Source organism: Heteronotia binoei, chromosome 1 (assembly GCF_032191835.1).
Source record: "Heteronotia binoei isolate CCM8104 ecotype False Entrance Well chromosome 1, APGP_CSIRO_Hbin_v1, whole genome shotgun sequence".
Classification (NCBI taxonomy): domain Eukaryota; kingdom Metazoa; phylum Chordata; class Lepidosauria; order Squamata; family Gekkonidae; genus Heteronotia; species Heteronotia binoei.
Window position 1 is genome coordinate 11,365,608 of NC_083223.1, and position 18,254 is coordinate 11,383,861.

Here is an 18,254-nt window from a genome sequence, read left to right on the forward strand (position 1 = left end):
GACGCTCGATACGACGGGAGCTGACATAAAACAAAACAAAATGGCGCCATCCTCAGCATTTGAGGTGAGCTCCTGGCGGCTGCCAATGCTCCTTAGCCATCGCCAGTCACCTCTGAAACCCCCTGATGCTTTCAAATTAAGCAGCAGAAGAACTGAGCAAAGGTGTTAATTTGGAGAACAGCTCTGTGTAGGTAACTGGGACTGAACAGGGACACTATAACACACTGTGGATGTCCTCAAACAGCGGATGGCTATTAGAGATGCCAGCCTCTGGGCAGGAACTAGGGAACCCCCGGAATTACAGTTCATCTCTAGACTACAGAGATCAGTTCCCCTGGAGAAAATGGATGCTTTATGTTACTGGGAAAGGCTGTGGCTCAGTGGCAGAGCCTCTGCTTGGCATGCAGAAGGTCCCAGGTTCAGTCCCCGGCATCTCCAGTTAAAAGATCTGGCAGAAGGCGATGTGAAAGACCTTTACTTGAGACCCTGGGGAGCTGCTGCCAATCTGAGGTAGGTTTAGGTTTATTCGATTTATACCCCGCCCTCCCCACTGAAGCAGGCTCAGGGTTGCTCACAGTTTACAATGAAACAGCAATAAAACATCAAGTTAAACATTAAGTTAAAAAGCATTCAGTTAAAAACAATTCAGGCGCTGATTTCAATACAATTTAAGGATGGCAGGGTTCTTAAACATCCCCTTCAGTTCTAATACCCTTGGCTATGGCCGCCATTTTGGTTGAATGCTAGCTGGAATATGCCACCCTCTGGGAGTCGGTTCCACCAGTAGGGTAGACAAGATTGATCCTGTGGGACCAAAATAGGCGTCAAGTTGCACCTTTAAGACCAACTTAGTTTTATTCAGAACGTAAGCTTTCGTGTGCTCTCTAAGCACACTTCAACAGGCGAGGAATAGTGATCGCTGTCCAATGTATTTCTCTTTTAGCAGTATTGACATACTCAAACAGGGATATTGGCCGTTTACCCCATTACATATACTGAACCAACCTCCCGCTAATTTTAATGTATTTTTCTCCTAATGGCAAACTATACGTATGTTACATGTTAAAAGGTAAATTAGCTGGATGCGGGGGAGGAAGGGAAAGGAGATTGTGAGTAAACAATCTCCAAATGTTTCTTTCTCTTGAAAACCCGATGAGGTTGCCACAAGCTGGCGGCAACTTAACAGCAAGCCCCACTCTAAACAAAAAAACACCCTGGATTTAGCTGTACGTTTTTCTGGACTAGGGTTGCCAAGTCCAATTCAAGAAATATCTGGGGACTTTGGGGGTGGAGCCAGAAGACATTGGGGGTGGAGCCAGAAGCAAGGCTGTGACAAGCACAATTGAACTCCAAAGGGAGTTCTGGCCATCACTTTTAAAGGGACTGCACACCTTTTAAATGCCTTCCCTCTTTTGGAAATAATGGACAGGGGCATCTTCTTTTGGGGCTCACAGAATTGGACCCCTTGGTCCAATCTTTTTGAAACTTGGGAGGTATTTTGGGGAGAGGCACTGGATGTTATATTGAAAATTTGGTGCCTCTACCTGAAAAAAACAGCCCCGCCCCAGAGCCCCAGATTACCGAGGATCAATTCTCCATTCTTTTCTTTGAGAATAAGTCTCCTTGGGGAATAATGGAGCGCCCAGCAGACGTTTCCCTCTCCTCCCCCCACTTTCTGATGACCCTGAAGTGGGGGGGGGGCTCCAAACCAGGGGGTCCCCTGCCCCCACCTGGGGATTAAGCAAACCAAAAAAGCCAAAACACTGCAAAATTACTGGCAACTTACACAATGATAGTTACAACTTTATAAGTGTACCATAATCACCCTTTGGGGTATACAAATTCATATATTCAGAAGGTGCAAAAGTGCTTTATAACCTTATGAAACGAGACTCGTCGGATAAACCAGTCAAGGCGGAAGCCAACGTCCGTTTTAAACGTTCGTACATCCACGGTATTCTTGAACATTTCTAAAGGACATCAAATTCCTTCTTCTTACACCGGCGGAGCAAAGATGAAAACCTCATTAACTGGAATTCCGGTGATGGGGCCGAAAGCCGGAACTGGCCGTTTCACTGTCGAGCTTCGTCGGACATATATGATAGGGGCATGAACATGGCTCAATGTCGTTCTAAGCTTGAGGAGTCCTGAAGCTGGCTCCTCCCAAACGTCTGTGTCACCACCCGGGGACTGGCAACCCTACCAGAGGGGAAAGAGTCTTGAGGCATGCCGCCCGGCATCCCGTTTCTTCCTACAAACACACAAGCCATACCAAAGCAGCAGAGCCAAGAGAAATGGTTTTCCCGCTGCCTCTGCCAAAGAGGCACTGTGAATTGCTGCCTAACGTTCCAAATAAGGGGAGCTGCTTCATTTCCAACGCCAATAAACAAGAGCATCCAAAGGATAACAAATGTAGCTTTCAGGACCTCCGAGACCATTTTTTTATTTAAAAAAACGGAGCATTTTTATACATTTGGGCAGTACCACGGTATTCACGGTTTATGTAATCGGGAGAGACAACCTGCGTCGCTTTGGGGATAAAAGAAGAGCGATTGCTTCGGGCGGGAGAAGGAAATGGTAAAGCCTGCGAAGAATTTGCAAAACATTTAAAAATATAAGACCTTCCAGATTTCGAATTGCTGCAGAGAAGGGGGCAGACTTCTGGCTGCAGGTATAACCGCCAGGTTTTGGCCGTGGCTATCGCACGTACGTGAATTACAAATTGTCCTTTGGCAGATGACAGTTTAAGCAAGACAAATGAAACATGAGAGCTCCCCATTCCCAATGGAAGTGCTTACTAAAAAACAACCCCCTCCCCCATAAAAACCTTTAGAAGTGCCTAGAAATCCATAGAGCAGAGGTGTCAAGTATGCGGCCCAAGGGCCAGATCAAGCCCCCGGGGAGATGCTATCAGGCCCCTGAGCAACTGGCTGTCATCTGTTTCCTTCTCCCTCTCTCTTGCTTCCTTCTGCATCACAGCTTGCTTTGCCAGGCTTGCTCAATCACACAGGAGCTACAGAGCAAAACCTCTACTTTTTCCATTGGCTGACCAGCACATGAAGCAACTTATGTACAGAAGCTTGCAATGCCCAGCCACTTCATGTTTTCCCCTGGTCTTAGGATCAGAGCATTGGCCATGAGATTTCGGAAATGAATGCCAATAAATCAAAAGTAGGTTTGCAACTTACAGAAAAAACACCTGAACAACACCTGAACAGCATACTCAAGATTGCCACAGCACAGAAATTGTCTCCAGATTTTGATGCAATAATTCACAGCAAGAGGTTATCAGAAACAAATAAACAAAATATTGTAAGAGTGCTAAACTTTTAACCATATTTTAAATTTCCACAATATCTTTTAAAGTTTTTTTTTTAATTAAAATTGTGCTTGTCTGTGTCATTTATAAAGTTTATGCCTCCGCTACCTGGCATTACATTGCATGATGCACGTGGCCTGCCCATTTATGTCAGATCTGGCCCTCATAACAAAGGAGTTTGACACACCTGCCCATAGACACTATTGGGAATATATTGTGTCCACGGGCGTCCCACGATTCAACCCGCAGTACCCGAATTTACCATTCTGAAGATTACAAGCAAACATGTGCAAAAAGTATGGCGTAAAACTGTCTCCGTTTGAAGGAGGCGAGAATACCAATCTGTCAATGAAACTTTCTCAACAGTATTTCACACATTTCGTGTTGAACCCGAAAGCCAAAAGGCAAAGGGGTCAATCCATGACTGGCTACTTTAAAGATGAGTTGCTGACCTTCACTTCTCATGATGATTGGGTCATCCATCAAATGCTGTCCTATGCCGGCAAAGGCCACGTGCAGACAGCGAATTGCCTCCGATTGCCTAATCCCAAAATCCGTTGCCAAGTGCCGTGGGATAAAGCATGCCGAAGGCAACACCTGTGCTGTGTCGTTAACTCGAGATGGGGTGTCATGGTTAAAAAGGCAAGAACTCGTGGGCATTCGATGAAATTGCTGAGCAGGCAGATTAAAACGGATAAGAGGAAGTACTTCTTCACCCAAAGGGTGATTAACATGTGGAATTCACTGCCACAGGAGGTGGTGGCGGCCACAAGTATAGCCACCTTCAAGAGGGGTTTAGATAAAAATATGGAGCACAGGTCCATCAGTGGCTATTAGCCACAGTGTATGTGTGTATATAAAATTTTTTGCCACTGTGTGACACAGAGTGTTGGACTGGATGGGCCGTTGGCCTGATCCAATATGGCTTCTCTTATGTTCTTATGCAACGCTGGCAGAGACGCCAATTAAGATGAGTTGACTGGAGAAATGTTCACAATTGAGATGGGACATCACTGCTAAAATGATGATGATGATGATATTGAATTTATATCCCGCCCTCCACTCTGAATCTCAGAGTCTCAGAGTGGCTCACAATCTCCTTCATCTCCCTCCCCCACAACAGACACCCTGTGAGGTGGGTGGGGCTGAGAGAGCTCTCACAGAAGCTGCCCTTCCAAGGACAACTCTGCAAGAGCTACGGCTGACTCTAGGCCGTTCCAGCAGCATCAAGCGGAGGAGTGGGGAATCAAACCCGGTTCTTCCAGGTAAGAGTCTGCGCACTTAACCACTACACCAAACTGGCTCTCAAACTGGTGACATTGGTGGTGACCGCCACTGCAACTTGAATTACTTGAAGATTCTAAACAGGTAGTTCTGACTCTCTCTATAAGGAGTCCCCAACATGGTCCCTGCCAACACCTTTCATAGTTGTTGTTTTTTTTTAGAAAATGGGCAGAGCCAAGTGGGGATTTTGCCCAGCAAGCCTTCTGATTGGCCACTGGCAGGGATTTTTTTTTATTTGCAGATAAAACCCAGCAGGAACGTATTTGCATATAAGGCCACACCCCCTGATGTCACTATTGTTTTACATGTGGCTTTTTTGTAGAACAAGCTCAGCCGGGACTCACTTGCATATTAGGTCACACCCCAACATCACCATGGTTTCACACAGGGCTTGTTGGTAGAAAAAGCCCAGCAGGGACTCATTTGCATATTAGGGCACACACCCCCGATGCCAAACCATCCGGAACTGCCTCCCTGCTCAAAATAAATCCCTGGCTGTTGGGCGATTTCATCACAACACAAGGATCTTCGTTGCATGACTGAAGGTAAGCTATGACAGCCATTTTGTGGCTGGCTCCATCTCCTGTGGCAGCCATTTTGTGGCTGGCTCCATCTCCTGTGGCAGCCATTTTGTGACTGTGCCTACCACACTATGGCAGAGCTGAAAAGGTGCCCACAGATTCTGTACAGTAAAACAGAAGAGCAAAATATGTCTTATTATTCCATTTAGAAACTTAGGTTCCTTTCATCTCAAGGGTTTGTGGTCAGGCGATGAATAATGTTCCATCCATACTTTTTCAGTTATGCTGCCTTGGGAATTTCATCACGCAACAAAAAGTATATCAGCCCTGATCCACACTTCACAAGAGGATAAGGAGGAAACCATTCAGAACACTTTTGTTGTTGTTGCTCAGTCGCACAGCCGAGTCTGACTCTTTGCGACCCCATGGACAAAGTCACACCAGGCCCTCCTGTCTTCCACCATCCTCTGAAGTCTGCTCCAATTCATGTTTGTTACATCAGTAACGCTGTCCAGCCATCTCGTCTTTTGCCATCCCCTTCTTCTTTTGCCTTCTGTCTTTCCCAGCATCAGGTTCTTCTCCAGGGAGTGCTCCCTTCTCATTGGGTGGCCAAAGGATTTGAGCTTCAGCTTCAGCATCTGACCTTCCAGGGAACAGTCTGGGTTGATTTCCCTTAAGACTGACTGATTTGATCTTCTTGCAATCCAAGGGACTCTCAAGATTCTTCTCCAGCACCACAACTCGAAAACATCTATTCTTCGGCCCTCAGCCTTCCTTATGGTCCAACTCTCACACCCCAATGTTACTACTGGGAATACCCTTGCCTTGACTATACAGACTTTTGTTGGCAGGGTGATGCCTCTACTTTTTATTATACTGCCTAGGTTCACCATAGCTGTCCTCCCAAGGAGCAAACGTCTTTTAATTTCATGGCTGCAGTCACGAAATTGGAGAACGCTACCGTAACACAAAACAGTACTTTGATAGACTGACACCTTGGGTTTCTGACAGCTGTTGAAAGATGAATATGGAAATCCACAAAGTTTAAAGAGACTGCTATCTAATGATGCACACTCACACCATTATTGAGAGGCCAGAATGCGTGTTTGCTTTGAGGCAGACTTGGAAATACAGTTCAGTTCAGACCTTTATTGGCATAAAAGCAATAATGATTCTGTTCTTATGAAGCCCTCAGCCTCTATGTCCAGTTGTTGGTCCTCCAGTGGAACTGGTTGGCTGCTGTGTGAGACAGGAGGCTGGACTAGATGGACCCTCACTGGTCTGATCCAGCAGGGCTCTTCTGATGTTCTTATGAAGGCCTTGGCCTCTCTGCCCTGTTGTTGGCCCTCCAGAGGAACTTGATGCTGGACTAGATGGACCCTCACTGATCTGATCCAGCAGGGCTCTTCTGATGTTCTCATGAAGATCTCAGCCTCTCTGCCCTGTTGTTGGCCCTCTAGAGAAACATTTTGGCCCTGGTGTGAGACAGGATGCTGAACAAGCTAAACTCTCATTGGTCTGAGGCCAATAGGCTTCTTCTTATGAAGGGCCTTGGTCTCTGCGCCTTGTTGTTGGATCTCCAGAAGACTTAGTTGGCCACTGGGCGAGAGACAGGATGCTGGACTAGATGGACCACTGGTCTGATCCAGCAGGGCTCTTCTGATGTTCTCAGGAAGGCCTTGGCCTTTCTGCCCTGCTGTTTTCTCTCCAGAGGAACTGGTTGGCCACTGGGCGAGAGATAGGATGCTGGACTAGATGGACCACTGCTCTGATCCAACAGGGCTCTTAAACAAAGACATCCTTCTGCTTGGGTGTTGTTGTTGTTTTTAATTACTGATCTTTCTAGCTCAAGAAAAAGCTATACATTACATTCTGAAACACAGAAAGGAAACCCCTCTCCATCAGCACAGCTGCATGTCATAAAATGCATTGGCCTGAGCTCGCTTACCTTTGCTTAATGCGAAGAAAGAAACAATATTCTATATAGCCCGGAGGCTCTTTGTTTCCTCTGGAGTGTACTGGAGGTTAAATTCAGTCCTTAGCCTAATGGATGCTGGCACAGTTCAGCAAAAAAAGAATATAAATTTTAAAAAAACAAACAACAACGGGCTCGGATTCGGCAATTCAGGAAAGCGCTTAATTATGCATACGGGCTTAGGTACTTCCTGACCAGGAATAACTGCATGAAGGCTGCCAAGAATTCTGCTTTGAAACGCGGTTCAAGGTTTTTAAATCGCTGTGTGGCAGGGGGATATTCAGTACCGGTTTCCCTCTTTACTGAACGGCACTCATGCTGACTCACTCCGGGCTCATGGAAACACTGGCTTCCACCCTGCGCTGCTTGAACAGGATTGTCAATTCGGGTTCCCAATCTCCAGGGGATAGCAGGAGGGAGCTCTCTAGGTATTGGAACTGATTTCTAAGTGACAGAGATCACTTAGAATCATAGAGTTGGAAGGGACCTCCAGGGTCATCTAGTCCAACCCCCTGCACAATGCAGGAAACTCATAGATACCTCCCCCTAAATTCACAGGATCTTCATTGCTGTCCAAGGGCCATCCAGTCTCTGTTTAAAAACCTCCAAGGAAGGAGAACCCACCACCTCCTGAGTTGGAAGGGACCTCCAGGGTCATCTAGTCCAACCCCCTGCACAATGCAGGAAATTCACAAATTTGTTCAGTCGCACAGTCGAGTCGAGTCCGACTTTTTGCGGCCCCATGGACAAAGTCACGCCAGGCCCTCCTGTCTTCCATCATCCTCCGAAGTCTGCTCAAATTTGTGTTTGTTACATCAGTAACACTGTCCAGCCACAAATACTTTCCCCTAAATTCACAGGACCTGCACTGCCATCAGATGGCCGTCTAGCCTCTCTTTAAAAACCTCCAAGGAAGGAGAGCCCAACACCTCCTGAGTTGGAAGGGACCTCCAGGGTCATCTAGCCCAACCCCCTGCACAATGCAGGAAACTCACAAACACCTCCCCCTAACTTCACAGGACCTGCATTGCCATCAGATGGCCGTCTAGCCTCTCTTTAAAAACCTCCAAGGAAGGAGAGCCCACCACCTCCTGAGTTGGAAGGGACCTCCAGGGTCATCTAGTCCAACCCCCTGCACAATGCAGGAAACTCACAAACACCTCCCCCTAACTTCACAGGACCCGCATGGCCATCAGATGGTCGTCTAGCCTCTCTTTAAAAACCTCCAAGGAAGGAGAGCCCACCACCTCCTGAGTTGGAAGGGACCTCCAGGGTCATCTAGTCCAATCCCCTTCACAATGCAGGAAACTCACAAACACCTCCCCCTAACTTCACAGGACCCGCATTGCCATCAGATGGCCATCAAGCCTCTCTTTAAAAACCTCCAAGGAAGGAGGTGACATGTTGACATCACCCAGAAATGATGTCATCATGTCGCTGACACTGCACCATGCTCCAGTTTTGGGGTGAAACTCTATGGTAAAATCAGCTACAAACCATAGAGTTTTGCCCTGAAACTAGAGTGTCACCCCCCCACGTCAGTGATGTGATGGCATCGCTTCCAGGTGATGTCACCCTGAACAGAAAGTTGAAAAGATGACCAAGAACCCCACTGCTGGCAGCTCAGTAGGACCTGGCAAACCCAGTGCTGATTTAATGCAGGGAATAAGGTTACCGCTGGCCACTGGAGGGGGATGGGGGGGGGGGAGTAGTGTTGCCAGACCCAAGCTGGGAAACTCCTGGAGATTTTGGGATGGAACCTGAGGGCGTCAGGGGGCTTGGTGGGGGACAAGGCCACAGAGTCCACCTTCCAAATAGGGTTGCCAATCCCCAGGTGAAGACAGAGAAAAACCGTGACAAATAACGAATGCGATCAAAAATATACTTGTAATTCTAAGTACATGAACCTTCAAAGTATTGGATTGTCATGATCCATTTCAATAATTGATATCATGAGGCAAGTACATATAATTCATTTACAAAGCGCATCTAAGCACAGTTACTTCAAAAAAATTAATTTAAAGTGCTTAGTGCTACAAAGTGCTTGTAAGTCAAAGTGCCTGTGCAAATTTCTCTTCCGAAATGTATCTCTCTTTGAGAAAGACAGTGGAAATGGCGCGACAAGCGTCCTGCTGGTTCCAGACTCCGTCATTGGGACGCCAGGGAATCTTCAAATCTATTCCTTTTGGAAGAGAAATCTGCACAGGCACTTTGACTTACAAGCACTTTGTAGCACTAAGCACTTTAAATTAATTGTTTCGATGTAACTGTGCTTAGATGCGTTTTGTAAATGAATTATATGTACTTACCTCATAATATTAATTATTGAAATGGACCGCGACAATCAAACCGGGGGGGGGGGGGAGCATATGCTAGGCACTCCATCATACCCTATAGAGAACGATTCCTGTAGGTGATAATGGAGAATTGATCTGAGGGTATCTGGAGGGGGGCTGTTTTTTGAGGTAGAGGCACCGAGTTTTCAGCATAGCATCTGATGCCTCTCCACAAAACACCCTCCAGGTTTGAAAAAGATTGGACCGGGGGACCCAATTCTATGAGCCCCCAAAGATGGTGCCCCTATCCTTCATTATTTCCAACGGAGGGAAGGCATTTAAAAGGTGTGCAGTCCCTTTAAAAGTGATGGCCAGAACTCCCTTCGGAGTTCAATTCTGCTTGTCACACCCTTGGCTCCTGGCTCCACCCCCAGTTTCCTGGCTCCATCTCCAAAGTCCCCAGATATATCTTTAAACAGACCTGGCAATGCTACCTTCAAAGCATCTATTTTCTCCGGGGAAACTGATCTCTGTTGTCTAGAAGTGAGTTCCAATTCCGGGGATCCCCAGGTCACACCTGGAGGCTGGCATTCCTAGCAGAGAAGGAATTCTGCCTGCTTTTCTCTTCTGCGGGGCGGCTCCAAGTTCCAAAGCCCCGATTAAGCATGCAATTTCCGGAGCCCACTCATGAAAAACACTCAAGCTTAAGGGGCTGCATTTGCAATACAAAAAAAAGTCTTTTTTTGAACTCATTATGAGGCTGGGCCCCCTAGATTCTGTGGAACAGATTCAAGGCCCACCGCTAACTCCAAACTGCTGTAGGGCACCCTGCTTTTTAATTTCATTCTGTGCCGGGTCTCTCCCTGCTTTTGTATTGACAAAGGCCGGAGAAAAGAAAAGAAGGGAACAGGATTTTCATAACTGCACAGAGGAAGACATGGCAGGCGATGCCACTTGCGATTCAGGAGTGAAGACAACGGCCTCTACCGAACCTCCTCATTCGGCACGGTTATTAAAGGTGCGGGAAAGGCCACGCGTCGTTTGCGTCTGACCGCTCCCTCTGACAGTCCTGATCAGAAAATGAGAAAATAGCGGGCACACCGTCGCTGTGACAAACCCGGGGTCAGGGCACAAACCATTTCCTGTCTCTGCCTGGAAATCAGGACTCGATTTGGCACTGCATCACAGCTACAGTCCTCTAATTTACGGAACCCTTGCCGATGACACCGGATAAGCTGGCTGGAATGCATAGAAACACCTCGAATAAATATTGAAAATGCAAAGCAGCACGGAGGAACGTTTTTATCGCATGCGGTAGACTTGTGACAAAGCCAAAAAAAAAAAAAAATTCTGGATACAAATACCTTTACAACCGCAGAAATTCTTAACAATTTTTTAACAAATGAATAGGCAAACACAAATGGAAAATTTTGTTGAGACGGACGGACAGATGATTTGAAAGTAGACACGGGGATTTTGATTTATATATGAGTACCCAAAAAAGAGCAATGTGGACAATGGAGCAGGAACCTCCACACAAACCAGCCTCAAAACTAATACACCTTAAATATCACTCATGGTAAAGCAGCAGTACTGCAGTACTGTGGTCTGAACTCTCTGCTCACGACCTTAGTTCGATTCCGGCGGAAGCTGGATTCAGGTAGCCAGTTCCAGGTTGACTCAGCCTTCCGTCCTTCTGAGGTCGGTAAGAGGAGTACCCAGCTTGCTGGGGGGAAAGTGCAAAAAACTGGGGAAAGGCAATGGCAAACCACCGCGTAAAAAAGTCTGCCGTGAAAACGTCGTGAAAGCAACATCACCCCAGAGTCGGAAACGACTGGTGCTTGCACAGGGGACCATTCCTTTCCTTTTCCTTTCCAAATATCACTCATAACAGTAATTATATAAATTATCAAAATTTCATTGAATCAACAAAAAGGTTATAGAAGATATTAGGGAATAAGAGTCCACACCCACAGTCTTTTAAAAACAAATTAATGACCAAGTAATATAGATTACGGGGTGCAGACAGAAATTAAAGAGGTAGAGTCTTTGAACACGGAGCACTGCTCCTAACATATTCCAATTGAACTTCAAGAATTCTTCCACGGGGAACCATGCTCCATAAATGTATGGAGCACAGAAGCAACGTTACTCTATGCCAGGTGGCCAAACTTGCTTAACGTAAGAACCACATAGAATCAACGTCAGATGTTTGAGAGCCTCAAGACGTGAACCGCAGATGTTTGAGAGCCGCAAGGAAGAAAGGAAAGCAAACAGATGGGGGAGGGAGAAGTGAAAAGAAAGCAACTTTAAATGTGTTCTCCAAGCCACCAGCTGGCTCGGCTTGGAGAAGTGATTTAAAGAGAGAAATAAATGCCTTCTCTAAGCTGGCCGACAGGGCAGTGGGGACTTCGAGAGCCACACAAGATGTGTGAAAGAGCCGCGTGTGACTCCCAAGCCACAGTTTGGCCACCCCTGGTCTATGAACAGAACTGGAAAACTACTAAAATATCTTCAGTAGAAGACTGGTGGTTGAAGATGTTGGAATGGCTAAACTTACTACTTTAATTGATCTACTTTTATTTATTTATTTATTATTTAATACTTTAGATTTATATGCCGCCCACTCCGTGAGCGGACTCATCGGATCTCAGAAATTAAGCGGGGTCCACCCACGGGCCAGCCCTGCCACCAGGCAAACTAGGCAACTGTCTAGGGTGCTGGCCTTCTGAGGGTGCCAAATTGGACGTTTCCATGTTTGAATCATGCTGCGGCTAGTTCAATCAGGTGAGATCCCGGAACCTAAGCAGAACTGGCCACGGTTAGCACTTGGATGGGAGACCCCCCCGAGAAGTCCACGGTTGCTACACAGAGGCAGGCGACGGCAAACCACCTCTGAACTTCTCTTGCCTTGAAAGCTTCACAGGGATGCCGTGAATTGGCTGCGACGTAACAGCGCTTTCCACCACCATGTTAGAAAACCAACTACTTTTACACAACTTAACGCCACAATTAGATGAGGAAAGATAAAAGAAACCCTCTTGCACCCTAGGGCCATACCGGATTACAGAACGGTAAATATAGACACTTGGAGTGTGTTCAACTAAATGGACCGTACGCTGTATAATTTTTAAAAAATAAATGAATAAAAGGAGCCTTCCTCTGTGTAATGAAAAACTGATAAACGACCCCGAGGAGAATTAATCCCACCTACCTTCGTTTTCATCCTCTGGGTTTTCTGAATGCTTTGGTTTGCATTTCACGGGTGACGGAGACTGGCCTTTCTGCTCCGCTCCCTCTGAAAGTACAAAGACATTAATAAATAAGCGCCACTTTTAAAGTAGTGTGATTTTGATTAAATATTAATGCGGGGGGGGGGGGATATCGAAAGGATAAATAGGTTTGCATTACTGAGCGGCTTTTGGGGAAGGAGGACTTGTACATTTAAGCGCTGCGAAGAGAGTAATTCGTTTCTCGCTGGGGACCTGATGCCAAACTCTGCATTTCCTATTTCGAGAGTGAATGAGCCTCCCGTAGAATTGACTGTAGCCCTCTTGCCCTTTGTAATCCCGTCTATAAAGAGCAATAATTTACCGAGCCCTGGGAAAGGCAATCTATTGCCAAATCATAACAATATCAATCGAATTTACATAGTTTCAAAGACCTCATTAAGTCCGCCAGGAAAAAAAAGGACTAGTGATCTCCATTTGGCAGCCTCATTGAGAAACGGCGATAGTTAGCATCAGCCTGGTGGCTTCTAAATAATATACTTCCACCCGGCTTCGGCAATTTTCAAGCAAAATGGTATAAACAACTCAAGGAATGCCTAATTCATTTTCCTGGGCTTGGAATTGGAAACTAATTATCGTTGACAGGCTATGAATATACATCTTCTTTAAATCGATAGGAATTATGTGCAGATAACTGCGCTGCAGATTGTAGTTAGCATTCTCAAGTCATGAAGTAATTGGATCAGGGCTTTTTTTGATAGCAGCAGGAACTTCTTTGCATATTAGGCCACGCACCCCTGATGCAGCCAGTCCTTCAAGAGCTTACAAAAAAGAACCTTGTAAGCTCCTGGAGGATTGGCTAAATCAGAGGGGTGTGGCCTAATATGCAAAGGAGCTCCTGCTAGAATTCCACCCCTGCTTTTCCCTCTGTCCCTGGAGTCCCAAACTGTTCTGTCAGTGATTGGCAGTTTCTCACTTGCCTTTGGGAGGCTAAAACTGTGCTCTATAATATCAAGATACTTGTTGAATATAGCAGTTTGCCCAGTCATAGAAGTAGGGCTTTATTTTGTTGCAGGAACTCCTTTGTATATGAGGCCACACCCCCTGATGTAGCCAATCTTCCAAGAGATTACAAGGCTCTTCGTACAGGGCCTACTGAAAGCTCCAGGAGGACTGGCTACATCAGCAGTGTGTGGCCTAATATACAAAGGAGTTCCTGCGCTACAAAAAAAGCCCTGAATAGGACTAGATGAAAGACTCAGTATATGAACATTAACAGTGGATCCAAGATTCCCAGCTGTTGCCTGTGCCACAAGAAAGTACAGAGTCCTTCTTCAATGACTAAAATGACAACAGGAATCAAGAGAAACAGAGAAGAGGCCTGTGGGAAGGACTGCGCCTTCATATTACCGTTATTAATGAAGGTGTACCATAAAGGTGTACCATAATTACCAACATTTGGTAGCCATGTATAAATCCTAAAACTAATGTTAGTTTTGGAGGTTACCAACATTGGGCTGAAGCAGAAAAAAACTAGATTCAGGGCCCTGACCTGGGTAACCCCAGCAAGCGTGTTCATGTCAGATCTGAGAAGCTAAGCAGGGCTGACCCTGGAAAATATTCGGATGGGAGACCTTCATGGAATACCCTCACAGGGACACAGAGGCAGGCAATAGAGCCACCTCTCTGAATGTCCTTGCCGCACTAGAGGTTGCCAGACGTCAAGGCATGCACACACACATGCATACATACACACATGCAAACACACACATGATTAAAAAAAGAAAAACTAGAGCTTTTTGGTCCCTAAGGTACTGCTGGACTCGAATTTAGCTCTAAAATTAATATTGTAGATCAGGGGTCCCCAACCCCTGGGCCGTAGACCAGTACCAGGCCGTGGCCTGTTAGCAACCGGGCCGTGAGTTGTATAATTATTTCATTATATATTACAACATAGTAATAATAATAAGTAATAATAACAATGAGAAGAAGACAACCTTGGATTTATATCCTGCCCTCCACTACAAATCTCAGTTTCAGAGCAGCTCACAATTTCCTTTATCTTCCTCCCCCACAACAGACACCCTGTGAGGTAAGTGGGACTGAGCGGGCTCTCCTAGAAGCTACCCTTTCAAGGACAACCTCTGCCAGAGCTAAGGCTGACCCAAGGCCTTCCCAGCAGCTGCAAGTGGAGGAGTAGGAAATCAAACCCGGTTCTCCCAGGTAAGAGTCCACACAATCACTACACCAAATTAATAGAAATAAGGCGCACAATTGTATCATTCAGAAACCATCCCCCAACCCCCCGCTCCCGTCTGTGGAAAAATTGTCTTCCACAAAACTGGTCCCTAATGCCAAAAACGTTAGGAACTGCTGTTGTAGAGGATTTAATGCAATGCGCTCCTCTTTTTCCAATACTGGAGGTTTAGGGAGTTGGAGCCGATGTTTCCATTCCATTAAATGATGCATTCCAAAGGCCATGTCCTGCCAGCACAAGGATTTCTGGAGGAAGGGTCCACCATTAGTAGGTGGAAATGTAGGATCCAAACCAGGATCCAAACCAATGGGCTAAGCAGAAAACCTCCCTACCCAAACCGATTGAGGTTGCTTTTTACAGTAGTAAAGCAGAGATGTGAAGGCTGGCTCAATTGCATTAGATCTCAGAAGCTTAGCAGGTTTGGCCCTGGTTAGTACTTGGATGGAAGCCCACCAAGGAGCTCCAGGGTTGCTATGCAGAGACAGGCGATGGCAAACTAACCCTGTTCGTCTCTTGCCTGGACCTGGGAGGCCCAGTCTAGCCCAGGCTCATTAGACTTTGGAAGCTCCGCAAGGTCAGTCTTTCTAATGTCCCCATATTTGTCCTGCCCTCCTTAGCCTGGCTGTCCTTTTTCCTTTTGTTCTCCTGGACTGCCTGGTCTCCTTTTTGCTGATGACTGGGCCTGTGATGTCATAGAGAGCTTGTGTTGCCAGGGAGTGTCATTGGCTGTCGCTAGCGGGAGGGGCAGGGGGGTCCTTTTCCCTTCTGAACTCCTTCCCTGCCTCATCTCCCTTGTGATGTCAACAGGGCCAATGATGTCATAGAGAGCTTGTGTTGCCAGGGAGTGTCATTGACTGTAGTGGGAGTGGGCGGGGGGGTCCTTTTTCCTTCTGACCTCCTTGCCTGCCTCATCTCCTTTGGGATGTCAGACTGGGCCTGTGATGTCATAGAGAGCGTGTGTTGCCAAGGAGTGTCATATACCCCGCCCTTCTCTCTGAATCAGAGTTTCAGAATGGGATCTGGGATCTGGTACATGTGTTCTGGACCTGGACCTGTTGTCCCTTTTCAGAAGAAGAAGAAGACCACAGATTTATACCCCGCCCTTCTCTCTTAATCAGAGTTTCAGAATGGCTTACAATCTCCTTTATCTTCTTCCCCCGCAACAGGCACCCTGTGAGGTGGGTGGGGCTGAGAGGGTTCTCACAGCAGCTGCCCTTTCAAGGACAACCTCTGCCAGAGCTATGGCTGACCCAAGGCCATTCCGGCAGCTGAAAGTGGAGAAGTGGGGAATTAAACCCGGTTCTCCCAGACAAGAGTCCGCACACTTCACCACTACACCAAACAGCAGTTATGCATTTTGGGAGGATTGTGTGTAGTACATTTGTCCCATATGTGCAGCCAAATGTTTCAGCCGAACGGGGCTATATTTGGTCCTGGGCCACTTAAGTTCACAGCAAATTTCTGCTATGTACGCTCTTTGAGTCAAGCAGCGCACTGCATGAAACCTGACAGCCTCAAAATGCTCACGATGCACTGGCCGTTGCCTGAAGACAAAAGGGACTGGAAAACAAACTAAATGTTATCCGGTGGCCATCAGACCCAGTTAAATCTATGAGAGGGGTGCTGATCTTTCACAACGCTAGGACTCTTAATTGACATTCATAAATGACATATATACAAAATTTTTGGAAACAGATTATAGCTGAAATACAACAGATTACTAGCATTAAATTACCTATAGAACCTTACTACTGAGTAAATGGTCAACCCCGGATAACCATCTGATAAAAATTTGAGAATGCATCCCTTACTGTCAGTAGCACGTACTACCATTGCTGCAAAATGGATACCACAGCATAACCCGACAAAGAAAGGCAATGTTTGTGGGTATGGCTAAAATTTCTACCACAATGGTTATTTCTTCAGTAGATAAATATGAGAAATATTTTGTACCTATTTGGTTTCCCATAGTAGAATATTTAGCATCATGCGGCACAATCCCAAAAAATCCTCTTCATGCTAAAATGTTACATTTTTAACTAATAAAATGTTACATTTTAACTAATAATAACTAATAATAATTAATAATAATAATTAATAATAACGGTTTGGTGTGGAGAGCCGGTTTGGTGTAGTGGTTAAGTGTGCGGACTCTTATCTGGGAGAACCGGGTTTGATTCCCCACTCCTCCACTTGCACCTGCTAGCATGGCCTTGGGTCAGCCATAGCTCTGGCAGAGGTTGTCCTTGAAAGAGCAGCTGCTGGGAGAGCCCTCTCCAGCCCCACCCACCTCACAGGGTGTCTGTTGTGGGGGAGGAAGGTAAAGGAGATTGTGAGCCGCTCTGAGACTCTTCGGAGTGGAGGGCGGGATATAAATCCAATATCTTCTAATAAATGTTACATTTTAACTAATATCTTTTACTATTTATGTATGTTTGATTTGAGTAAGCTGCCAAAAATGTATACATATCTATTTACCTTTTTGGGTAATCTTTCTGTTTATATGTTTCTTTAATAAAGTAAGAAAAAAATAAAATTAAAAATTAAATGACTGTGGGTAGTTTCCCTCCCCACAATATTTCATTTTGGGTTACAAAAACCAGAATAGTATTTGCTAAGACTCCTCATCCCCTCTGACTAATTTTTAAAGACTAGCAGGACTCAAACTAGCAGTCATGCCCGTTCTCCGAAAAGATTACATTATGTGCGTAAACATCACGCTGTTCGGTCAAGAGGCAAAAAGCTACATCAACAGACGGGACAAAAGATCTGTACCATCTTGGGTGGCGAAGGGATGTAAAACAGAGCAGACGTTTATCTCTGTGCGCTGGGCACTGGGTCAACGGCTATAACGATGCCCCTGTATAAATTGATGGTGCGGTCTCATTTGGAATACTGTGTACAATTCTGGTCACCGCACCACAAAAAGCATATTATAGCGTTGGAAAGAGTCCAGAAAAGGGCAACTAGAATGATTAAAGGGTTGGAACACTTCCTCTATGAAGAAAGGTTGAAACGCTTGGGGCTCTTTAGCTTGGAGAAACGTCGACTGCGGTGGTGACGTGATAGAGGTTTACAAGATTATGCATGGGATGGAGAAAGTAGAGAAAGAAATACTTCTCTTCCTTTCTCACAATACAAGAACTCGTGGGCATTCGATGAAATTGCTGAGCAGTCGGGTTAAAACGGATAAAAGGAAGTACTTCTTCACCCAAAGGGTGATTAACATGTGGAATTCACTGCCACAGGAGGTGGCGGCGACTATAAGCATAGCCAGCTTCAAGAGGGGTTTAGATAAAAATATGGAGCAGATGTCCATCAGTGGCTATTAGCCACAGTGTGTATATATATAATTTTTTTGGCCACTGTGTGACACAGAGTGTTGGACTGGA

The 18,254-nt window shown here is 45.9% G+C and overlaps 1 protein-coding gene across 1 annotated transcript in view; it reads right to left on the reverse strand.

The window, feature by feature from the left end:
* The window catches only part of MACROD2 (mono-ADP ribosylhydrolase 2), a 1,708,848-nt gene that overhangs the window by 190,054 nt on the left and 1,500,540 nt on the right, over positions 1-18,254 (reverse strand). Inside the window, exon 11 of the mRNA XM_060230846.1 lies at positions 12,590-12,673. Coding sequence (XP_060086829.1) covers positions 12,590-12,673 — 84 coding nt within the window. The remainder of the gene's footprint in view (positions 1-12,589; positions 12,674-18,254) is intronic.